The sequence below is a fragment of the Micrasema longulum genome, unplaced genomic scaffold (assembly GCF_059751315.1).
Source record: "Micrasema longulum isolate JH-2025_06_02 unplaced genomic scaffold, ASM5975131v1 h1tg000133l, whole genome shotgun sequence".
In the NCBI taxonomy this organism is placed as follows: Eukaryota; Metazoa; Arthropoda; class Insecta; order Trichoptera; family Brachycentridae; genus Micrasema; species Micrasema longulum.
This window is the reverse complement of record NW_028277339.1, coordinates 540130-566881: the sequence shown is the minus strand read 5'-3', so window position 1 is coordinate 566881 and position 26752 is coordinate 540130. Positions and strand designations below refer to the sequence as shown.

The 26752-nt window shown below is 32.9% G+C and overlaps 1 protein-coding gene across 3 annotated transcripts in view; it reads left to right on the top strand.

Annotated features, from left to right (window-relative positions):
- Positions 1–26752, top strand: part of Nos (Nitric oxide synthase) — a 436979-nt gene that overhangs the window by 394308 nt on the left and 15919 nt on the right. For all 3 annotated transcript variants that reach the window (XM_088241938.1, XM_088241932.1, XM_088241947.1), the window contains one exon: positions 22023–22344. In XM_088241938.1, coding sequence (XP_088098064.1) covers positions 22023–22344 — 322 coding nt within the window. The remainder of the gene's footprint in view (positions 1–22022; positions 22345–26752) is intronic.

Sequence of the window (26752 nt, the reverse complement as noted above, 5' to 3'; positions counted from 1 at the left end):
GAGAAAAATAAACGAGATAATTATTTCCTTCTCTTTTTAGAGCTTTTAATTTTGTTCTTCATTCAATTTGATTTTAGTTGCAGTATTAAAAACAATTCTCGTTTCTCAAATATCAAAACCAAAATATGTTTTCTCGTATGTAACCTCACACAATCGATTTTAGTCAGGCAAAATCGCAGTTGTCTTTTTCGCATAGTATTCGGGGAGACATTTGCAAGAGAATGACAGGAAAACTATAATATTCAAATATCTATATATCAAAATGTCAGCTTTCAAAAAAAATCTGAGTGCGACTAGGAATAGCAGGCGCCACATTTAGCAGTACAAAGGCTATCTGGAGATCGTATATTTACTCAGTGAAAACCAAGTGCCACCTATATAACGCCTGCATAACACCCTTTCTCTTCTACGGATGCGAATCGTGGCACCTCACTAGGGTCCAAATCAGCGAAATTCGAATTTCGAGAATAGAGGTGTCTCAGAATAAGAGAACAGACGCAGCAAACTTCGGTGAAAACTGCCATTAAGCGGAGGCGATACGGTTGGATGTGCTGCAGATGCTCTCTGAAAGTATTACCCACGCTTGCTTACTTTACAAGGCATCAGGTTCTCCTGGAGTCCTGGACGTACACTGCTGGCTGTTCGTTGGCAGTTAGTGTCAGAATCACGGGACGCAAACCTGACTTGGGAGGATGCACAGGAGCTGGCAGCTGACAGAGATGCTTGGAGGATCTTCGTAGACACTATATGCTCCAACTAAGGAGCGGACATAAAATGATTAATTAAAACGCTCTTCCGCTGCATATTCTCTCAACACCTGTCCTCTGGAAAAAGAAAAACGTATAGTTTGTTATTTAACAAATATATAATTTTTTTTAAAGAAATATATGCGTTCTTATGATTTACTCAAATATTTTATTTTGAGAGCCATTTTCAACGAGTTATAAATAACTCACTATTAGAAAATGGGATTCCAACCATGGACCTTTGAGCCGTGAGTCCGAGACACTAGCCACGGGACCACGACCACAACCCGATTTCAAATTTGCTCACCGTTATTTTGTTATAAAACATTAAAATTTCGAAGTCATAAATTGAGATATCTTTTTCTGAATACACACTTTTCCAACGGTTTTAAATACACTAACCTAATGGATAACAATATTTACTGAGCAGGTAGGTTCTCACTATGATTAACCTTGGGATTAGAACACTAGTAACAGATTTATTATTTCGCACCCAAGGCCTATGATCTTTCCGACCAGGAGTGTAGTGTAGGACAGCTGTATCCCGTATTCAATTAGTTTTAATCCGCATGAGGCCGCAATGAGGCGCTTGTGGCACCATGTTACTTGTGGTTCGTGTTCACACTAACGCGACGCAATGTGGCACACGGCAATACTTAACCGGGTTATGTCTGCAGCTACAGGTCTGATAAGGAATTTACAATTTACTATAAACATTTTACAGAGGCGTATCAATGTATTTTTAGATGATTTTTGAGCGATTCAATGCTTATTTAGAGGAATATCACAACGGTCTTTTGCATCTAGGAAATCATCAATTTACTTAATCGTTTAATTCGTTTTTGATTTGTCTGCGGCGTTTATTTGCAAAAGTGTATTATTAATCCTTCCCCTACTGTGCTAAAAAAAAACGCGCATTTCGCTGCTATGTAGTCAATACACGTACAAAAATGAGGGAAATTTCAATAAACAAGATTTTCCTTTGATATAAGCGTGCATAGGTACAAAACTAGACCGGCACTAAATCATTGTTCCTTATAAAAAAAAAACAGTTTTGAATATATTCAAAACCAAAAGCAAATAATCATATGAAACCCACTCAATCCTAGCACCCATGTTTCATCGTTTTTTGTAATAAAATGTACATATTAAAAAAAATATTTTAAAATTGAATATAAAAATGCATTGTTAAACAAAGTCCCTTTTCTAAACAAGATAATCAATATATAAGTGAAAAACTTTTTTGATTGAAATAATGTAAAAATAAGAAAATATTTTAGCAGAAGTACATTTATTGACGTCCCAAAAATAGGAGTCAAATTGTTTTTTCTTTGGGACTAAATATACGAAGAATTTACACCAGCTTTATCTAATTCACGCTTTATTTCGGATGAAAACTATCCCTACGGAGTGACGCCATATAAATGTTTTTATTATTAAGGTTAGAAAAGATCAGACAGCGCCCTTAAGTACCTTACTTTGCATATGGATTGCCATGACGAAATCTTTGGATAAAAGAATTTCGTGCCAATTTGCAAAATGTCTCGAAGAGATTTGTATCAGCGAGATAAAATCAGAATATATTTCCACATATGGATGTATACACGTTGAATAAGTTGGCCGTTTTGTTCAATTGAAAATTAAGTGTGTGATGGGAGCTGTCAAAGGAATAAATTTTGGATTTAGCTTCGAGGCGGATAAAATTATTTATTATATTCAAGGCTCAAAAAATATGCAATTTGTTGGATTAACAAATGTTAGATAAAAAATTGGAAACCTAAATTTCTACAAAATCATAGATGCGTGAAAATTTGACAATTGACAGCTCCAGAGATATGAAAATGGACCTCGTCGCTACAGAAACAAGTTGCTCTCGGAGATATTTGCTAAAGCATTTCCTGACAATGATTTTAGCGGTTTACGTAGTTAAAAACGCCTTCTTTTAAACAAGCATTAGTTTTTACGGATTACAACAAATCTCTATGAATAGTTCTCTTCAAAGAGCGGTTTGATATTTCCGAAGCGACCGCGTGTTTTTGAGCTGAGCGACTGCTCTGCTGAGCTTTTGGTCACTGCTCAAATGCGGACTCACAAATCAGAGGTCCGAGGTTCAAACCCTTAAATACGTACCAATATTAAATTATACATAGTTACAAACGTAATCAAAAATACAAAATAACAGAAGCATTAAATCAAAATTAAGAGAAACTATAAAATTATGTATATTTGTTTGCCACATATGAGATTTTTATAATTTATTATTATTATGTACATTGTACTTAACCCAAAATCAGTTTTTTAAAATAAACATAAAATTTTCATTTCTACACATGTTCAATTACAGTTAACTGACAAAAATACTTTAAATTTAAATTGAAATATTCACGTTTTGGTACATAATTATCGATTTTATTTTATAGCATCCCGATATGTGGGCAAATGAAATGGCTCAATATTAGACAGCAAAGAGACTATCACTCCCTCTCACTTCTGTTCAATGTACTTCATAGTCCTAACGCTTCTATATACCTGCGTGAAAAATTTCAACGCTTATCAGTTCATGGTTTACCTCTTCGTTCTAATTTTCAAGGCACTCTCTTAATACCCATCCACAATTCCTCTTTCTTCTCTAACTCGTATAGTGTCCATGCGGCTCGACTGTGGAATCATCTTCCATCCACCATCAAAGATGTTACTACATTATCTCTGTTTAAATCACGTCTGAAGAAACATCTCCTTTTTCTTCCTTAATCTCTTCTCCTTTTTTTTCCCTCTTTTTTACCTCTTCCCATTGAGTAATAGTGATGATTAAAGTTAATTTATAAACAAATACGTTTATTTCTATTTTTATATATCTGTAGCTTTTTAATCTTTTTTCTATTGAATATGTTTTCTAACTTGAATTATAAAAATAAAACTTTTATTTTATTGGTTGGTTGGAAGAAATTGCCATTTGGCAACAAACCCGCCAATGTACAAATAAAATTATGTAAAAAAAGTTAAATAAATATGTACAGATGAATAAAGCAATTGTAATCGCTGCCCTGAAATATAAAGTTATTTATTTTCTGTGAATAAATCGGATTGAATCGGTTTTTCTTCTAACAAGCGAGAGAATAAATTAATTTGTGAAAATACTTCAAGTGTGTATATTTGTTTACTCTCTCTTTCTCTCTTTTTAAACGAACCGAACTTCCTCAAAACAAAAAAAGTCAGCGGGACGAATATTGTTTTAGAGCAGAAAGTAGAAGTTTCACGTAAACGAAAACTTGGGTTCAGGAAAATAATCTGTGTTTTTATATTCCTTTTACAACTCCATAAAATAATATCCTACTTACTTGGGTAAATACGGTTCAGCAAATTTACGGTGTAAAAATATACTTTAATAAATACTGTCAGTAACCATACTAAACATACTTTTAACGCTATTTACTGTATAATACACATTTAAGTAAAATATCTACTTTTCTATACACTTTTTTCTACATCATAAATACGGATTACCAAAGTACAGCCCACAAATTTATTTTCGTACAATATTTATGTTGTGAAAACACATTTTTTATAAAAACATGTTTTCATTAAAATTAAATAAAACAACTTAGTTTTAACCACTTTTTTAAAAAAAATTACGGGCCGGTTTCGAAGCTACACAAGCTTCCTTATCAAGGTATACTTGACTGAGATAGTTCTAAATTAGTTTTTTTAACAACTGGGAGTTTACTCGTACTGTCGAAGGGTAATTACTACAACTTTAGTGGGGGTCTACATTCAAGATGCACGGAAGGAATGTGGTAGTGTGTTGTGACGATCAGCTGGTCGATATTCATCTTCATCATCATTTCATGTCCGCTCCCTAGTTGGAGCATATGGTGTCCACGAAGATCTTCCAGGCAAGTCTGTCAGCCGCCAGCTCCTGTGCATCCTCCCAAGTTAGGTTCGCGTCCCGTAGTTCTGACACGAACTCCCGACGAACAGTCAGCGGTGGACGTCCAAGACGTCGAGAACCTGATGCCTTGTAAAGTAGGCAAGCGTGGTTGCGGCTCTCGGGAGGCATCCGCAGTACATGGACAAGTCAACCGTATCGCCTCCGCTTGATGATAGTTGTCACCGATGTTTGCTGCGTCCGTTATATTATTACTTCATATATTCAGAAACGTATTCTATTCTTGAATACCGAGGGTTAATTTTTTATCGAAACTCAACCGAACAGCGTCAAAACAGACCTCCGCATTCCTTCGTACGCCTTAAACGTCAACCCTGGCTATAGGAAACATCAAGTTCAGAATTTTTTAGTTAACCACTAAAATACATATTTGTATCCTTATATAAATTACAAGCAGACCCGACAGACGTTGTCCGGCCTGAACTTTGGCTCGCCTGCTATTACCTTGGAAAAAGGCTTTTCGTTGATAAGTAGTTACCTAGGTTCTTGTTTATGACTGAATTCCAAAACTGAAAATAATTAATATTCAAATATTGAATTTAAGTAGGTACCTAGGTACCTTATAAAATATTTTCAAATATGGGTTTTTTTTCTTAATTTCAAACTCCGCTCTTTTTGCCAACAGGGGTGCACTTACGTAAGAGTATGATTTTTTTAATGTATTGAATATCAGTTAATATTATTTTAGTTTTACCGAAATTCCAGTAAAAATAAATATTTGGTTGGAAATTATAAGGAATTCAAGAAAAGAATCTGATTAAGATCCACAAAAAACGAATGCTGTTTGTAAACATACAAAAACAAACATTTTTGATACACACAAAAACAACATCCTTCTATTTTTTTTGTACATGCATTCTCCTCAAATGCAACCCTGATAGACCGATGAATAAAACATTTATGCTCCTAACTTCCTTTTTACACACTAGATTTTGGGTAGGTAGGAAGAAATTGCCTTAAGGCAATATGCCCGCCCTATATATATATATATATATATATATATATATATATATATATATATTGTATATGTATATAAAGTGTCTATATAAATATAAAAGATTTTAATATCTACGAACACGCGCAGGGCAATGAGCTACATTTTTCTAAAAACCGCACGTAAATCGGTTTTCTAAACAGCCTTTTAAGAGAAGTTCAGTGACATCACAAGTACAGAAGAATTATATATTTAAAGATAATATTATTTGAGTGCATTACGACTTGTCCATATGTGGCATAAATGGAGAAGAATACAAAGATGTGATTTTGGTGGTTAACTGCTGATTTTGAAGTTATCTAGTTGTGGAAATTACTCGCGATATTACGAAATATAATGTTTTATTAATACAATAATTAATGGCTTTATGATAGAAGTGCACATTTGGGTAAATATAACCATAAATTAAATATTTTCACACTCTATTTACGTTATGTATATTTGTACCTTACAGGATAAACCACGGGAGTCACATTGAACGAAATGTTCAAGAAACAAGATTTTGTGATCAATATGTTTCTTTTTGTGTGTCGGCCTCGTGGTGTAATGATCAGCGCGTTTGCCTTCCATGCGAGAGGTCTTGGATTCGACTCCCGACATGGTTGATATTAAATATTTATAGAAAATGGTGATTTTGTGATTGTGCGATTTCCAAAAGATTATTACTTTTGAACAAAATTAGATCATTTTAATCTATAAATTATTATTCTATGGTAAAATTATTATTTTGATAATAATAGTTCATGTTATAATTGTGTACTGATGTTTTTTGCATTAAATCAAAGTGGAATTCAGATTTTTTTAAACATAAATAAGCATTTTTGCAATAAAACTAGAGTTTGGTGTTTTTTTTATGCATAAAATAGCTTTTTGTGAATCTGCGTTTTTAGCTTCAAAACGAATAGAAAATCCAAAAGTGTCACATTAAAAAAAATATTACTTAAATCTTTTTGATAGAGATAGTTATTATTGTAATTTATATAAATGGTGTAAAGTACTGTCTTTTATGTTTTTTATATTATGTTTTATTCCTATTTTGGATGTATACTATTATGAATTGTCACAAAAATGTTATCTTTATATGTTCGGTCCCAAATGAGTATAATATGTGCTATATGTATTATATGTTCAATTAATAATAAAAAATTATAAAAAAACGGCAAAAAATGGACTCCTTTGTTTTATCCTCCAAAGAACAGATATTTTGTTTGGAGTTCTTATTAAAAAAATACTTATTAAATTACAATATTATTTAACATTCATAAGGAACTAATTTAAATAATCATCGTCTCAATAAACTATTAGTTTTTCATGGAATGCACGTACTCCTACATTAGGGTTTATAATGTAAAATAAGAGAGAACAGGCTAATAACGTTATATTGTTTACAAAAAAACGAAAAGTCAATTTTATGGTTTTGATAAAAAAAAGTTCTTAAACTGCAACTAAAACAACCAACTTAAACTGACTAGTTTCGGTAACACTTTACTACTATATGGGGCGGTATTCCCAACAATATTCCCAAATTTATTATCAATAATTGCCAACCTATTAATAACGTTATTTTAATTGATACCGATTCAGCAATTTTCTTCGAGAAATTACATGTGTTGCATTGTACGTCTTTGCGGTACATGAAATCTTATTTATTGAACGATTTCTGGGCAATTGAATAGATTGTTGACTATTTTATACGGCAGCATAAAACTAAACATGTCTATTCCGTCAGTTAAGTAAAGGTAGTTTTCGTTCGGTTTGTAATTTATCATAGTTAATGATATCCATTGAGATAATGGTCGGCATTATGGTGTAATGGTCAGCGCATTTGCTTACTATGCAAGAAGTCTCGGGTTCGATTCCCGACTTTGTTTTGTATGAACTATTTATTTAAAAGGGTGTTTTGACACCAGAATATTTCATCTTCCCCGGACTTGTACTTGAAGCGTAAGACTGATCATCTTATCTTCGTGTAGCAAAAAATTATCTAGATCCGCTGCGATTAGTGTACCAATGCATTGCCCTAGGCACCATTAGGTGCGGAAAGGGAATGATGATGATGATGATTGGCATGTTTTCAAAAGGTATTTTTGTACTTCTAAAATTGTATGTATTTAAAGAGATTAACTTTACAATTATCAAAAAGAGGCCTCAACTTTACAAAACTTTGAATGAATTTTAAATTCTGGGATTAAAAAAGCGCGAATTAAAATATGAATTCTGAAAGAAATCAAAATTTCGTTCAGTTTTAATGCGTATATTTTCGTTTGCTGATTTTAAATTAACCGAAGAATAAATTCAAAGAATCCCTTTTTCATTTTTTTTTAAATTACCCCTTTCGCTTCTATTTAGGAGAAGATACGAAAGTAATAAAAAATACACTAATACACCCAGGCCAATTGAGAAAACAATCTGTCTTGAAATTTTTCTTGCAACTGACGGGAATAGAATCCGCGATGGCCGTCTAACCAACTGCGCTACGTCGCCTGTTTAACTATAGTTTTATTAAAATAAACACGGAGATCTGCACTTTTCATTGAAAAATATAACGAAAAAGCTGAGTGTTTTTTTTATTGTTTTTATTTGTTAACAAACGATCAAACTTCCTTTGAAAAATATGTATCGTATTATCATCGCGATAATTTTTAAAGTTTTATAATTTTAAATAACACTGCCCACGACGTCACGAGTGTGTGAGTTTTCCTGACATTTAAAAGGATAACCCCGTACCTGTCACAACACACTAAGCATTCAAAAACATGGCTACCCAGAAACCGAAAATCTATCACAATGCAAAACAACGCCATATTTGATTGGTTCTCATGAGCGTGTGACATTTATAAGTGGTTCATTTTTATTCGAACCATTTTTACCTATGTAAGACCTTTATTGGAGTGTGGATATCAAGTATGGAGTCCCTACTTTACTAAAGACTTGGAGCTATTGGAAAAAGTCCAAAGATGTGCTAAGAAAATCCACAAATTATTCAAAAGGATGCCTTACCACGGTAGATTAAAAGCACTAGGACTTACATCATTGGAAGAACGACGGAAGAGAGGGGACTTGATAGAAACTTATATTTACTGTGACTGCTCCCCGCATGAGATGTATTAATTAAATTCCAAAACAAATTTATGGAGTCATAATTGGAAGCTGTATTGTCCCCGATTCCACATCAATCCCAAGAAAACTTCCTTTGCAGCTGGGTAGATTCAGACTGGAATAAATTGCCAAGTCTAATTGTCCATTCCATTTCGGTCAACCAGTTCAAAAACTGTTTGGATGCTTTTTTGAAGGAAAAAGGACGCAGACAAAAAGCAGTACACGAAAAATAGGTGCATCAGCAAAGGCTGCCTGCCTACAACGAATAATAATAATATTTTTATGAATCTTCGCCATGCGGTTAAATGCTCTGATTTTTACCGCGTTAAAAAAACATTTGTTTGTACAATTTCCCGAAGCACTGAACCTCCTTATTGAGAAATGTAAATTTGTATGTTCATTTATTTTATATTTTTATGAATACAATAATTTCACCAAGGCTGGTATCCCCTAGTACCTGGCTGTATTTAACGCCCCGTACGCTTATAATATGCCTTTGCGCGGTAAACACACACACATTACTTTGTTGCAACCAGCTCTGGACGAAGTTTCCATTAAAAGCTACCAGTCTAGATCCGTGTCCTAGTTCGGCAAAGCCTATATCGAGTTTCCATGTTTACCATTCATCTTTGTATGAACAAATGCAAGCGGACAGGTGAATCGGATATGGAATTTGTGGCACAGAGTTATTCCCGGGAAACAAAACGAAATAAAAGTTCAGATAACTTTATAATGTATCTACTACTTCCGGTTTTGTAGCTTGCACATAATGCATACATTTAGTTTTTAAAACTGTTTTTTGTACGGTTTTAAATCCAACTCCAGCGTTTAAATGACATTAAGACTACATGTTTTTATATATTTGTTTATAAACACTTACTGACTTTACTATGTCTACCAGTTTCGAGACGAACCTAGATTTTCCTCAGGACACCAATTAAACTAACATGCAATACCCACTTTACAACTTTGAACCAACTTGCTGATTTAAAGCCTCATAGCTGGTTAGTTAATGAAAATGTTTGATGTGGGAGATATAGTTGAAAAAAGGGAGGGGATTAAGGAAGGGAAGTCAGTTTGATAGTTGCAGGATAACCTAATATAATAGAACGTCGCATTATGGGCTATACTGAGTTGTTTGATTATTGGTTAAAGGGGCGTTATTTTTTAAATCCCTTCCTAATGTGAAACATCTCCGTATTATTTACTTTTAATTCTACATTATAGGTTTGTAAGATTTTAGCTCCTCTATCGTTAGTAAGTCAATATTAAAATTGATACTGAAAAAAAAATCGAAACCGGTGGACATGGAAAAGTCGGTAACTGGCATATACAAATATTTAAAAACATTTATTAAAAAATTTGACCACAATTTAATGCTTTAAATATTTATGATATTAAGATTAATCGTTTGAATTCAATTTCTCCAAATCTTAATTAATGTATAATCCTTTTTAAAGACGTGATTTGATTATTATACATACAGTACAGTGTGTGAAATAGAACCAGAATCCTTAACGAGCGTTTTTTACTTTCAGGTAAAAATTCTGAATAAAGAAATCCAGTGGAGATAAGTCCGCCTCTTTTTGTAGTTGTTGGACCGTTCGCTTACTATTTTTGAAGTCCTGGGTTCGATTCCTGGCAGAGTGAATGTAAAACATTGTTTTTTGAAGTTTTTTAAACCGCAAAGTTTTTTTTTTTCTGGGACTGACACCTAAAGTATAGGACTGAAGATCTCACCTTCTTGTGGTATGGTTGCAGAAAGGGAAATTATGAAATCGGGTTGTGGTGCCGTGGCTATTGTTGCGGACTCAATGTCCAGAGGTCCGAGACTCGAACCCCACTCTACCTCAACTTGATTTCCATTTTCTAATAGTGAGTTATATACAACTCGTTGAAAATGGCCACCAAATTGAAATATTTGGATAAATTATGAGAACGTTTATTTTTATTTTTTCAACAAATAAAATAATTACAACATTAACATATTACAACACTGATGATGAACATTCAAGAAAAGGTAATTCATAAGTATGGGCATCTACAGGGCTTATGACCTGTCATTGGCTGGTTTAAGTGGCCACTTTACACACTGTGTAACATTCCCCATTCCGCCATATTTGAACATCTTTATCCCTTCAATGCTTTCATCCGTTGATGCTTGTGAAGTTGAAAAGCAGAAACCCTCATTTATGCGGGTGAGATTCGTGTAAGAGAAAAAAGATGAATAAATCATTATAAATATAGCTTACTACTACTACTACTACCATCACGCTATTTCCCCGTATGGGTAGGCAGATAGAATGGACCGCCACACACGTCTATCCTGGCATACAATCCTAGCCTCTTCCACATTCATACATCTTGTCATACATGCCCTTCGGTTCTGTCTGCTTTTGACAAAACCAGACTTAAGATTTTGGTTTATCTGATCATGCCACGTCTTCCTTGGTCGTCTTCGTCTCACGTTGCCGTTCATTTTCGCCATATATACTTGTTTTACCATTCTTTCGTCGTCCATTTGTTCTACGCGACCAAACCATCTCAGAGACCCATTCTTAATCTTATCAATTAAACTTGACTCAGATTTACACTCTCGCCTGATTTCATCATTCGTAACCCTGTCATACATTGATTTATCACACATTCATCTAAGAGATCGCATTTCAACCGTGTTCACTCTGCTTTCATTCTTCCTCTGCCAGTTCCATGTTTCACTTCCATACATAAGTGTTGAGACTAAAACTCCATTGTGCACTGCCAGTTTAGCTTCGATTGACATATTTTTATTAGAAATAACTGTGCTTAGTGCTCCGTTCATTTTGTTGCCCGCATTCACTCTTCTTTCAACATCTTTTTCTACTCTTCCATCTCTTGAAAACATGCTTCCCAGATACACAAATTCTTCTACTTGCTCGAAACATTCGTTGTTTACATTTATTATGCAGTCAGTAACCTCACTATCCCTTTCAAATACCATCACTTTTGACTTACTTTCGTTCATCGCCAATTCACTCTCTAGGCATACTTACATTATACATTCTAGAGACTATTTGCTGCAAATCAGCCTTGCTGCTTGCTAACAGAACTGCATCATCAGCATACAACAAGCAGCTTACTGAAAAATTATCCATTTTTGCTCCAATACCCATACATTTTATCTCTTTCATACAGTTGTCCATGTATAGATTAAACAACCATGGTGACATTACACATCCCTGTGAAACAGCCTTTTGAGATTGCAAACCAAGATGTAAATCCCCCATTAACTCTTATACACGCTGAGCTCTCCTCATAGAGAGACGATACTGCACGTATAAGTTTATTGTCTACTCCATACTTTTCCAACACGCCCCACAAATTCATTCTATCTACTTTATCATACGCTTTTTGCAAATCGACAAATGCGCAGAATAGTTTTTGACTTTTTGCCAAAAACTTTTCCGTTCGCATTCGCAGCGCAAAAATTTGATCCGTGTATCCACGTCCATTCATAAAGGCTCCTTGCACGTCCCACACTTTGTCTTTCGTCACCTTTCTTACGTTCTCGATTATAATTTTCCCATACAGTTTACCGACAGAACTCAGAAGACTGATGGCCCTATAGTTTTCACATTCCGCACGAGATCCCTTTCCCTTATATAAAGGCATAACAACTACCCTCCTCCAATCCAAAGGCGTATGTCCTTCCTTTAGGCAGAGATTGAAAAGTCTGTGCAGCCACGTGCCCACGATCTGGCCACCACTCTTGATGATAAATATAATTATTTTACCTACATACTAGGCCACGCCTGATTTTTTTTTAAAATAATTTCTATGCTTCTTCATGGACCAGGTGGATTTACCATCAATATTTTGTACAGAAGTTTTATGTTACCTTCTCTAAAATGTTCTTCATCTCTGCTGTAAAATGTTGATATTAACAGCTTTCCAGGGAGTTGAATCCAGTCCTTGTGTACCAAATTTAGGACAAATTCAAAATATTGTTGATAATTACAACAAATAAAAAACTCGAGTAATAATTTATTATTCAATTATTAATATAAGTTTTTGATAAATAAGTCACTCAGATACCAAAATAATATGAAAATTCATAAATTCCATTCAAGTTATTGTCAAAATAGTTTTTTTTAAAGGAACAAAAAATTACAATAATCTCCCCAATGAACTCAAAACTATTAAAATTAATATTTCAGTAAATTTAAAGAAATAAAAATATAAAAAATTATTTTCATTTCAAATAAAAAAATTATCATGTATATTTAAAATCATATAACTTCAAATTACAAAATAAATAAAAAAGTGTAAATCAAACGTGATCTCAATCTACAACAAAAAAGATAGTCTCAAATAAAAAGTCGTTATTTTTCTTAATAATGAAAAACCGATATTATGAATGAATAAACAAATAAAAGTTAACTTGAAGAATAAGGTTTTTCATCTGTATTAAATTTTGAACATAATTGTACGGAGAAATGTGTTGTTATTTGCCTTTTCATAAATGAGATTTTTGTCAAAAACTTCTCGGAATACATTAAAAATTTTAATAAATGTTATTTAAATTAAAACTTATTTGTTACTTCTCTGTAGTATTCCAAGTATCTTAATATAATGGAGTCACCTATATTAAAAGTTCGACTTGCCCATTTTGGTTTGTTTTTAATATTCACAAAAATGTGGATAGCTCCGTACAAAAAAAGGAAAAAATATTCCATTTAATGGAATCATATTTGGCGTTAAAAAAAACGATCGACCGATTTTTAAAAATTTAAAGATATATCATGGACAAGGTGACTTTTATAATTGTCTTATGGACATTGTGGGGTTTGAAAATGTTTTGAAGGGACAAAATTAATTGAACGTAGTTATACAGAAGGCAGCTAGTCCACAATTTTGAAAAAAATATATATTGGTATGATCAGGTGCAGTAAAGTCAATACTATGTTCTGCTAAAATCAACCAGGCCGCATTCATACCAAACAGTGTAATAATCACCTTCTGAAAAAAGTGTCGATCACAAAAACGGCATTACTCAATCTGCAGAAAACACCCACAGCACTAGAAAAATCTTGCAGTATATATGCTAATGGAAAGGTTAATACCTCCGAAAATCTATTTTTCTTTTAAAAATTAAAGTGGATGAACAAATAAGTATTTTGATTATATTGATTTATTGATTTTAAAACACCTGTAATAAGAAAAAACATGTTTTGATACAGAATGTCACCTCATAAATTCAAAGTTTGAATAAGGTTATTGATGTTTGCATTCATTAATGTATTTTTTATTTATAGTTTTGAGGATGTTAACTAAACGAATATAAACACATAATAATTACCCCCCATCGACGCTTCATGTTTATTCTGAATGTATTTACAAAAATTTAAAACGAATTCTTTGGTTTGTTCGCACAAAGCTAATTCTTGTCCCAACTTTACAGTTTTTGACATGGTTACTTTGGTTTATTGAAACAAACAGACAACTGACAAGTACATTTTGAATTTTTAACCATACGGAATCGATATTAGCCAATCAGAAGACGGGATTGTTACAACACATTTACATACCTGTATATTACACAAATGATTTGTTCAAGTGTTAGTTTTTGAAAGGTTAAGTGACGGGCACTCTACTCTTTTATAAATATAAAATAATGATTGTTCAATACATAATGATACAACATACATAAGTACAGCAGAGTTTTACTAGGGCTGGCTTTTTTCTGCCAAATGTACATTTTAGTTTGTGTGTTCAGCCAGATTTGAAAAATCATTGAAACTGGTCAAATACACAATTAAACTATTTTTTATGTTGTGAAAAAGGCGAATGTATGCATTATTCATCAAAGTTAAACATTTGGTAAGGTATCCAAAATAAAACTCTTTTATTGGATTTAATTCTTCTTAGATTTTTTTCAATATATTTGAGGCGTTTCGTCTTGTTGGGACATTATCAAACTAACTCAAATATTTACAATGGTTCCTTAATAACTAACTATAATTGCTGTTTGATGATATAGTTGTATTAAAGTGTTAATAGTTTATGAGGGGTATTAAAAGTATTGAGGATTAGGATATAGACCAAGAAAAGTAACGTAATTAAAAATCAACTAGGATAACCTGATTACATTTTATAAACAGCAATTATTGTTAGTATGTAAGGAAACTTTGTAAATGTTTAAGTTAGTTTAAGAATGTCCTAACAAAACGAAACGCGTCACATATCCAAAAAAAATAAAAGCAGAATTAAATCCAGTAAAAGTGTTTTATTTTGGATACCTTACCAAATCTTAATACGGAATTCTACCAACTACCTGCATACACAATAAAAAAGTTGAACATATTCCAGTTGTTGTGTAGATTTGAATATTCACTCATTTCACAAAAGTGCAATTATCTCGGTTGCACTTTTCTATGACTGGCTGCTTTCTGCATAACTAAGTTTAATTAAGGAAGTATTTTCGAAAGTAGTTTTTAAAGTAGGTTGTTTAGTTCATTACACATAATAAGTTCAGAAGTAAACAAAATAATAAAAACATTTAAGTTTGTAAGTGAAAATTCTTGATGGAAGTTCATTGTAATTTATTTTATAAATAAAAGACGAGTGATATTTTAATAACCAGTCTCAAAAATGACGCGAAAACGATGAAACCGGTCACTGGATATTCCAAATTAGTGGATTTAAGTATCACTTGTCTTTTATTTATTTAATAAAACAAAATAATATGTAACTTTTTGAGGAAATATGTAACTTTTTGAGGGAATTATGAAATCAGGCGAGAGTGTAAATCTGAGACAAGTATAATTGATAAGATTAAGAAAGGGTCTCTGAGATGGTTTGGTCACGTAGAACGAATGGACGACGAGAGAATGGTAAAACAAGTATATATGGCAAAAATGAACGGCAACGTTAGACGAGGACGACCAAGGAAGACGTGGCATGATCAGATAAACCAAAATCTTAAGTCTGGTCATGTCAAAAGCAGACAGAACCGAAGGGCATGTATGACAAGATGTATGAATGTGGAAGAGGCTAGGATTGTATGCCAAGATAGACGTGTGTGGCGGTCCATTCTCTCTGCCTACCCCTACGGGGAAATGGCGTGATGGTAGTAGTAGTAGTAATAAAACAAAATGATATGTAACTTTTTGAGGGTAGGATGAAATTATTTTGATATGGGAAGTAGATGCACAAGATGCTATTTGTTTGTAAGATGTTTTTTTTAACTATCGTACGAACTAAATTACTAAATATAAACATTTTGTTCTAAATTGATATGCTTCTTTGATAATTCTTGACAAAATGAATTTCGGAAATGGGCGGCTTAACTGTTGTATCAAATCAAATACGGTTTACGAAACCATTGCCAAAAGCTACTGGTTGAACTTCCTATTATCAAGCGAAAGACTTTAAAAAAAATTGATAACCAAAAATCATTATGTACTTTGAACGCCATTACTGACAATTCAAACATGCTAAATTGTGGGGCCTATTTCCGACGTAAAAGCTTAGATAAAAGCTCCGAAGAGGTTGTATTAAAATAATTCCTGCCCCCGCAAACCAGAAACAGGGTTTTATAATTACATCTAAAAAAACTCGAGCTTTCGCAATTAATTTTTCCTGTGCCGTAGCTATGATTTAATGCATTATGAATTTCAGAGTTTTCAGGAAGTTTTTCATTTAAGCCTTTCGTTTTTAAATTTATTCAATGTTTCCGCGGTCAGTAGTTAAATTTGTTAATTCGAGTTGAAAGATTTAAAAGAATGAGTTTGGAAACTTCTTAATAATAAAAGAAGTGTTGGAAATTCAAAGAGAATAAAAAATAACTTTTCATGTATCTATATAAAAGTGCCTTCTTATAATCATTAAATTTCCTGATTTTATTAAACGTTTAAGAGTAATAACTGTCTGACTTTTCTTCATACAAGCGTATTGCAGTATTTTCTCCTTAAGTTATGGAACCGTGCACTAGAGTAGTGATTTTTTGCACACTATAGCAGTGGCAAGCCCTGATTTATTTTATAGTTAATCTACAAAAATGTTCATTTATTTGTACCTAAGCATAATAACAAAATATGTAAGTAATATAATTAAAAATGACATTTTTTGTGGTTCTGTGAAAATCAACTCAAACAACAATTGAACGTAGCTATGCAGAAAGCAGCCAATCCAAAATTTTGAAAAAAAAAAAATTCTGTTATCGGGTGCAGTAAGGTCGATGTTGTGTTAAAAACAGTCAGACCGCTTTTATACAAAAAAAAACTGTATTAATCACCTTCTGAAAATGGTGTCAATTACAAAAACGGAATTTTTCAATTTACAGAAACCACCCAAAGCACTTCATTGTCTTCATGTCGTCATGTCTTCAATGTCTTTATTCTTTATCATTTGTTAAAGTCAAAAACATTCCAACAGTTGTGTAGACTTGATTATTCAGTCTTTTCACAAAAGTGCTATTATATCCGTTTCACTTTTCTATAACTGGCTGCTTTCTGCATAACTACGTTCAATTATAATTAACCACGCGATATACGTAGCTTTATTATACACTGTTTTAATATACTACTTGTACAAATATCACAATGACAACTGTCAACACTGAGCATTGACCAATTCCTTTTAAAATAAATAATGCCAAATATGCCACTGTAAACGCCACATGTCCTATGTGATACATAATATGTTAACGGTATCCTATCAAAGAAAAATAATGTTCGAAATACAGTTTCCAAATTGAGAATCTTCAAATAATATTTTTAATCTGCAAGCTTATATTAGTACTAAAAAAGCTGACGTTAAAGACGTAAAATATAGTGTACTTTTTTGTATGAAGGAATAAGCTGGGGTAATCTGCTAGTTTCATCGTTCATTGAGAACGGGCTGGGCGCTAGACGCACTTCATGGATGTTTTTTGTAGGAATAAACGGTGGTAGTGATTTACAATAAGTAACAATTATTTTATTTATTTTCCAATAAACTTTGTTACTATAAAACATTAATATCGAAAGTATAATAGAATGATAAACTGTGCGTAATCGCTTATTTTGACGATTCGCCTCTGCACTATAGATATTTATCATTGGCGTGTCTCTATTGTTTTGCTTTATTGATAGATCCCTTTTATGGGAGCTCGGACTATCCAAAAACTAAAAAAAAACGCCCAGTTTTATAAATAAATAAATAATTTTGAAAAACGAAAAAAGTACGAACACAGATAATTAAATTCTGATTCTTGTTCTAAAGTTTTGGGGTGCAAAAAAAGTAATTTTAGAAAACGTTAATTTTTTCAAAAATCCTGACATAAATTTAATATTTAGATAATTTTATCCTAAAAGAATATTAATTAAAGGTACTAGGTTTTAATTATAATAATAAAAATACTTTATAGTTTTATTCCACTTTATTTATATTTTTTTATAATTTTTTTACCAGTAACCGGGTTTTGTCGTGACCGACATCGTCAGACTAGGTTTTATTCCTAGCAGAGTGAGTGTGAAATATTGATTTTAAATGTTGTTTAAACTGCTATATTTTAATGTTCCTAGACAGGGAACTGAGTGTAGGACTTACCTTACCACCATGTAAAAATGATCGAAATACGCTATTCTTGGGTTGACAATGCCTTATGCACCACTGGGTGCGGAAAGAAGAATGATGACGTCACTGTAATGTAGCCTTTGAAATTTGAGTGCGTGTGGGGGATAAATATTTTTTTAAAGTGGGCAGAATGGTGAATGTCACACAATCTGTAAAGTGGCCACTTAAACCAGCAAATGACAGATTATAAACCATGGAAATGTCTAGACTTTCTAAACACCCTTCTTTAAAATGTTTTTTCTATTTATTCATTTATTTATGCATACATTCATTTTATATTAGACAAAATTGCACAAAAAACACTCTGACATATTTTGCTTGTACTAGGAGTAGGCTCAGTATATGAAGGGTCAGCAAGCCAGAAATATTAGTACGCCTAATGTTGCAATCGGTTCCTAAATGGGCAAATGCCTGTTCTAAGAAACCCAATTTTTGCGGCAAATATGGTTATCGAACATGTTTTCCATAAATTAAAATAATATTAAAGAAATACAAAAACAATTATAGCCCAAAAGAGGAATACAAAAATACACAATTTACGTTTATATAAAAATAAAAATTTTAAAAATTTTATGAATATATAAATGATTTCTATCTGTTACAATAAATTTTAATCTTCAAAACTTTTTAGTTAAATTCAGCTTTGACTACAAATGTGTGAACATATTTAAAATACTGTTAATTTAAAAGATATTTAAATCCTATATTTTAAATTCACGTGTGTATTACATACAACATCAAGCATTTTTCTTGTAACGAAATATAACAGATGTATTTACTCAAAGAATATAAAACACATTTCTAGGACAGCATAAAAGGAAATAAATGTGCAGGAAATTTTCTAACGCCATAAAAATTTTCATCCCCTTCGTATAATGTTTGGTATGCAGTCCTGTACAATGCACGTTTCCCTTAAATTTGTGAAATATGGAATTCATTGATTTCGCAATACATTTTGGATCTGTACTTTCAACTTTTGGACGAAATAAAACGACCGTTCTTTTTCCTTCCGAAAAATATTTCTTTTTGTACCGTAGAATGGTCTACAGATATTTGTCGATAGAATTCGTTCAATCTCTCGAATCTCAAACATCTTGTTAGCGTGTGGATTCCTGAGTTAACACAAGAATTTGCAATATTCAGGGGAAAATTCGGAAGTATCTGGTACACAACATTCGTCAACGTTTTTTCCAGTTCTAGAAACATTGTGTAGGTTTTTAAATTTAATTACTTGTACAGAATTTTAGGTTTCATATATTTGGAAAATCTGTGAGAACAACATCTTAACATTAACATTGTTCTCAAACATTTAAATAAATTTTAGTTAGTATATACCAACTTACCGACTTCGAAACGTATCAATAAAGCCCATTTTACAATGATATTCAATACAGCTCGTTACCAGCATTATCAACCCTTATCAAGTAAAAATCGGTATTTCTGAAAAGTAAATCGGTAGTTTTCGGTAACCAGAGAGGCCAGAGAAATTTGCTGTCCACTCTAAAACCGAGAACCTCCTAATTGCGTAAAAAAAAATAGCAATGAGTAAGTTGGCCCCACGGAAAATAGTATAATAAAATGCTTTCTCACGTGCTTAACTCTTAAACGACTGTGTTGCGAAATTCCTTTACACGTGGTGATGTAACATCGTGTTACCTCAAGCAAAAAATAGAATATTCTGAACTTCAATCTGAAAAAAAAAAACGGAGACATACTGTTAAATGAGTATTTTATATGTTTGTAATATAGTTAATTAATAAAAAAAAATAAAAATACGTCGATTAGATAACTAGCCTTCACTTGAGACTAGAGAAGAATAACATTTAAGAGAAGATAAAATAGAAGTTTAGGCATCTACAGGAGTTATGACCTATCATTGGCTGGTTTAAGTTGCCAGATTAAACACTGTGTAACCTGTAGATGCCTAGACTTCTATATTACTTTCTCTAAAATGTTCTTCAACTCTGTTGTAATAAGTTAATATTGACAGCTCCCCAGGAAGTTGAATCCAGTCCATGTCTACAAAAATTAGGGAAAAACTCAAAATATTGTTGATAAATCCACCTGGTCCATGAAAAAGTATAGAAATTTTAAAAAGTAAAATTTTCAGGCGTAGCCTAGTATGTACATAGGTGGTGAAATAATTCAATTAGATTAATTTTACCCGCATAAATAAAGGTTACAGCTTTTTAACTTCACAAACGTCACATATTATCAAATATATTCTTTTTCTGTTGATTTCAATGATACTCTTATTTAGTTTTTTTTTTTATAACTACTATATTTCACTTTTATTTTGTAGATTTTCATACTATTATTTTGTATATTTGATTATGTGTGATTTTTAATTTGTATAATTTATATTTCAAAAATTATTTCTGATTATCTTTTTTGCATTAGATTCTTTGGAATTTTATTATTTATTACATTCACCTTTTTTTCTAGATTGTCATTCTATGTCATTATAATTTGTTCTAATTAATTTTATTGTTATTTTATGTGGATTGATACGGGCATAACCTAAAAAGTCTTAATAAGTTCATTTATATTGAAATTACTGTAATTTAGAATGAATAAATAAATAAATAAATCAACACATGAAAGAATCGAAGGAATATAAACTTTCAAATATGGGCAGAATGGTGAATGTTGCACAATGTGTAAAGTGACCACTTAAACCAGCCATTGACAGGTCATAAGCCCTGTAGATGCCTAGACTTCCGTATAACCTTCTCTTAAATGTTCTTCATCTCTGTTGTAATACGTTAAATTATTATTTGTTTAAAGTAATCTAAATGTTAGGTATTAGGGCTGATAATTAATTTATTAAACATGCTATTTTATAAACATTATTTGTCAAAATTAAGAGGAACCAACGGTTCCATGCATTCTATGAACGGACAGCGCAAGGTAGAGTAGTGTGACACCACAGCGGCACAAGAGTTAATCACATTTTGCAAGTCCATGTCATTACGACCCCTACTATAATATATCAGAAGAAATTTCTAAAATATGTTCATTTCAAACTTTATATTCCAGCTGCTTTTATGCTTTTTATTATAATCAATTGTTTTCTTCAGCAAATCTTTTAAGACTTTCTGATAGAAAAATCCTAATTGACCTGATATTACTTTTTAAAGTGATCAATTCATTAATTGACTGTCCTGATTTGCTAGAGTTGGTGTGTTTCCGTGTACCTGGTCGACATACCTGCCACAGATCTCCTTTTTGTTCTGCAAGTTCTAGGACCAACTATCACATGCACTCGCCTATCCCTAGGCTCCATAGATATGGCAATCAGTATGAGGACAAGGCTGATATATTTGGTTCCGGACTTGATAGTTATAAAACGAGTCTGATTTATTTTCTTCTCTCGCAATATTATTCTTAAACTTTTCTTTATTTTTAAAAATGTTTTTCCTTTTTTTTATTTTTTCATTTATGTATTTATTTCGTAAATATTTTTGGTTGCTTATGTGTATTAACCTATTTGTTACTATTGTTATAGTTATGCAATTTAATTATTTTTTGTCATGTTTTTATGCATATATTTTTTTTCATATTTATGTTCAATATATGTTAGAGGCAATTTATGCCGTTTATGTAAAATAAATAAATAAATAATGAGTTATTTTTTCAGCTCTCAGATGCACACGCCCAAGTCCTTCATGAAGGCCAACAGCCAGACGGAGATGCTGGACGCCGGCCTCGCGCGCTCGGACACCTTCCGGGGCTCGTCGGCCGACGCGGGCGGCGAGGGAGACCTGGGCCCGCTGTCCAACGTGCGCTTCGCCGTCTTCGCCCTCGGCAGCAGCGCCTACCCCAACTTCTGCAAGTTCGGCAAGGACGTGGACTCGCTGCTCGGCCAGCTGGGCGGGGAGCGGCTCGCGGGGATGGAGACCGGCGACGAGATGTGCGGGCAGGATCAGGCGTTCAAGAAGTGGGCCGGAGAAGTGTTCAGGGTACGTTGATTTTACGTTTATCTAAAAATTGCGTATCGTCGGCAAGCTTTGGATAGGATTCAGGGATTTAAGTATTGTTTAGGTTATTATTTTCTTTTAAATCTGGAGGTAGGGTACACATGGACACATTATTATATGTGCTCTAGTAAAAATATTGCATACACGGTTTTTCAGGGCCAGGCCGCAAAACTTCAGAGGAACACACCTCATGGTAAACTTTATAAAAATCCATATAAAATTTTTCCAAAAAGTCATTAAAAAAAACGTAATCTCGAAATGTAGTAAATCCTTTATTTCTCCGACAAGCAGTCCCTCCACAAACCCCTTCCCCTTCCCTACCCAGCCGTTTCCCTTGTCCGCGTCTGGTGCGTATCACTTCGTTGGTAAAATACATTATTTCGCATTTTTTTTGTCGAGGAGGGGTAGGGGTTTGCGGAGGAACGGTAGTCCGAGAAATCAAAGATTCACTACATTTTGAGACCATTTTTTAAAAAAATGATTTTTTGGAAAAAAATAACAAGGATTTTTTTTAAAGCTCATTATGAGGAATTCCCCCCTGATGTGTGACAAGTTTATTTAATATTCAACATTCTTGCACTTAACGGGATTCCCATGTCAAGGATATCTACCGACAAACAAAGATACTTCCTTTAAAGGTTATGCCACTGCATGACATAACCAATATTATTTTAAACTTCATCAACTTTTCTGCTCACTCAAATTTAAAATACACATTTGGTCATAATATTCATAATTACAATACACGTTATTCACGGAATCTCCATGTGCCTAAGTTTCGCTCAACAAAGTTTGGCAGTGGGTCCTTGGAAAATATTGGCCATTCCGAATATAATAAACTGCCTAATGAGCTAAGACACGAAAAACTGAATTAAAAATCCAGAAGTGTCGCAATTAAAAAATATTTCTTTAATCTTTTTGATATTGATAATTATTAATATAGTTTATATAAGATGGTGTTTTATGTTTCTTATACAATAATGTTTTCTTTTTATTTCGGATGTATTAATTTGTATGATATTATGTGTTTTCAAAAAAATGATTTTTTTTATGTATGGTCCCAAATGAGTTTCTAATAACTCCTGGGAGTATAATATGTCATTTTTGTATTATATGTTTTATTAGTAATAATAAAAAATAAAAAAAAAAAATAAAAATTAGTAACTTAGATGTAAATATAAGTGAATATATCATTACTTTATTTTAACGTACTGATCAATAATGTTTCACTTAGTGCTTTAAACATATTAAAATAACAGATTTTCGGACTGTTATTATTAACTGTTACTTACATCACTAGTGTAGGTATTGGCCTTTCCCCGAGTAGCTACTGGCTAGTTGGTGACACTCAGTTCTCATTGAGCGCGATGGAAGTGACAACGTATTACAGTCTTCTGTCATATAAAGTTACAGGATAGCGCGTGTTTACTTACAAAATAAAATAACTTTCCTGTTATAAAAGAAATTGTTTTGCAATTTGACACACAATATCACGAGTGTTTTTGACTCGATGGCTACTCTCAGGTACACATTATGAATCGAGTGGAGATAAGTCTGCCTCGTAGTGTAGGTTGACGCGTTCGCCTATCACGCTTGAGGTCCCGGGTGCGATTCCTGGAAAAATCGGCATTAAGACGCCCTAGATATTTCTGAGACACCTATTCTCAAAACTCAGTATTTTGATTAACAAATTACAACAGATATGAAGAAAATTTTTGAAAAGGGAATGTAGACGTCTAGGCATGCACATGGCTTATGTTTCATCCACATTTTACACACTGTGTAACATTCACCATTCTGCCTTTATTTTAACATCTATATTCCTTTGATTCTTCCATCTGTAGACGTTTGTGAAGTTAAAGAGCTGAACCCTTTATTTTTTTGTTGCGGGTGAGATTTATATGATTGAATTATTTCACCCACATACTAGGCAACGCCTGAAAATATTTTTTGGTAGTGTGTGGAGGAAATAATTCAATCATATGAATCTCTCCAGCAACAATAAAGGTTTCAGCTCCTTAACTTCACAAACGTCAACAGAAAGAAGAATCGAAGGAATATAGATTTTCAAATATAGGCAGAATAGTGAATGTTACACAGTGTGTAAAGTAGCCGCTTAAACCAGCCAATGACGGGACATAAGCCTTGTGGATGCGTAGACTTCTACATACTCTTTTCAAAAATGTTATTCATTTCTGTTGTAATATGTTAATATTAACAGCTCCCTAGGGGGTTGAATCCAGTCCTTGTCTACAAAAATTTGAACACACTCAAAACATTATTCAGTATTTTGATGTTTTGGGCTCTAGTGAGGTGCCACGATCCGTATTTGTTGAGGAGATATGATTTTCACTGAATTTTGTGATTAAATGTCATTATTGTTTTAATTATGCTCGTATATCATTTTTTTTCCTGTTTTATTTCTGTATTTATTATTAAGAGATTGTTATTTTCGGTAAAAATCATCATCATTCCATGTACGCTCCCCGGTTGGAGCATATGGTGTCCACAAAGATCCTTTAGACATCTCTGTCGGCTGCCAGCTCCTGTATGACCTCCCAAGTCACAAAACAGAACACAGAACTCATTGATGCACCGAGCTGTACAGTTATATTATAAGAAAATACCATTGGAAATAAGAGAGCAAAAAAATATTATTTCATTTAAATGTCAATTAAAAAAACATGTGTTTAGCAGATAAATTTTAAAAAGTAATCTTATTCGTGTTAGCTGTATAGAAGTTTTCTTTTTAAGTGTACGTATATCGTTTGAAAAATGTTAATAATTAGTATATGTTTTAATAATAATTAGATATAAGTAAATATTATATATATTTATTATGTTTGTACTATTTAAAGACAAAATAAAAAATAAAAAAAAAAGTCAGGTTCGCGTCCCGTAGCTCTGACATAAACTGCCGACGAACTTTCAGCAGAGGACGTCCAGGACGTCGAGAACTTGATGCCTTGTAAAGTAGGCAAGTGTGATTAAGGCTCTCAGGAGGCATCCGCAGTGCATAGCCAAGCCAACCGTATCGCTTCATCTTGATGACCGTTGTCACTCCCTTTACTACTTCATTCCGCACAAAGTCAAACCACCGCATACACAAGATTCTTCTAAGACACTTATTCTCAAAACTCAATAATTCGCTGTAATAAGCTTGGTGATAATTAAAATTAATAAAAAGTTTATTTATAACATTTATACCTACATGAGTAGCAGAAGGGTGTACATGGATTTATAACATGGATTTAATTACACCCCAAAAAATATTAAAAGTTTTTTATTTCCGTTTTCTTTTTTCAAGTGTAAATTACATTTCTGCTCGTAAATATCGCACCGAATTTCGTTCGAATTAATTAAAATAAAATCAAGAAATGAGTCGAAAATAACGTCGCATAGAAATAAAAATCCCGACATTTATGATTTTCCCAGCGGTACTTGTTTGTACTTTTTAACGGCCCTTTTTCCATTTTCCGTAATTATATCGCCGGCGCCGAGTAAATAGAATTCTTGGCTCTTTCATTTCACGAGCTGAAGCTGTTACGCCAAAATTTGTGTCGAGTCCAAAACGTCTTTATACAAAAATTTTACAGCTTTAAAAACCTTACCCTAGGGATTTTTCCATCATTATCATTTATACTACCACTTACCCAAGGGAAGATCTCAGTGACTAGAAACGATAGTCATTTTAGAACCTAATTACCTACAGAAAATCTTAATAACGAGTAACAACAGTCATTTAATCAACAAGACACTCCGAGGTTCAAACCTCACAAGTCAGAACACAACTTGATTTCCATTTAAGAGCAATGTTCTTCACGACACGATCGAGAGTTTCAAGTACCAAACAGATTGAAAAACGAGCTGGGAGTGTGGCTAGGAATAGCAGGCGCAGCATTTATCACTATGAAGACTGTCTGAAGAAAAGAAATTTATTTTATTTTTATTGCGGTCTTGTGACTAGTGTCGTGGACACACGGATCACAGGTACGAGGTTTGCACCCCGCTCTACCACAATTTGGTTTCTATTTTCTAATAATGAGTTATTTACAACTCTTTGAAAATGCCCCCAAAATTTAAATATTCGGGTAAATCACAAGAATGCAAATGTTTTTTTTTATTTATTAATCAAAAAATACGTAATAGTTTTATATATTTGAAAACATTACTGCAAAATGATATGTACTTTAAACTATATGTAAAATAAACAAATACAGAAATCAAAATGGAAAAAAAATGTTATATCATGAATTCAGTGAAAATCAAATATCCTCTACGAATACGGATCGTGGTACCTTACTGGGGCCCAAAACATAAAATTGTTAATTGAAGTGCTGACTGGCTCGTAAGCCATGTGAACAATGTTCATTCTAGTTAATTTTGAGTA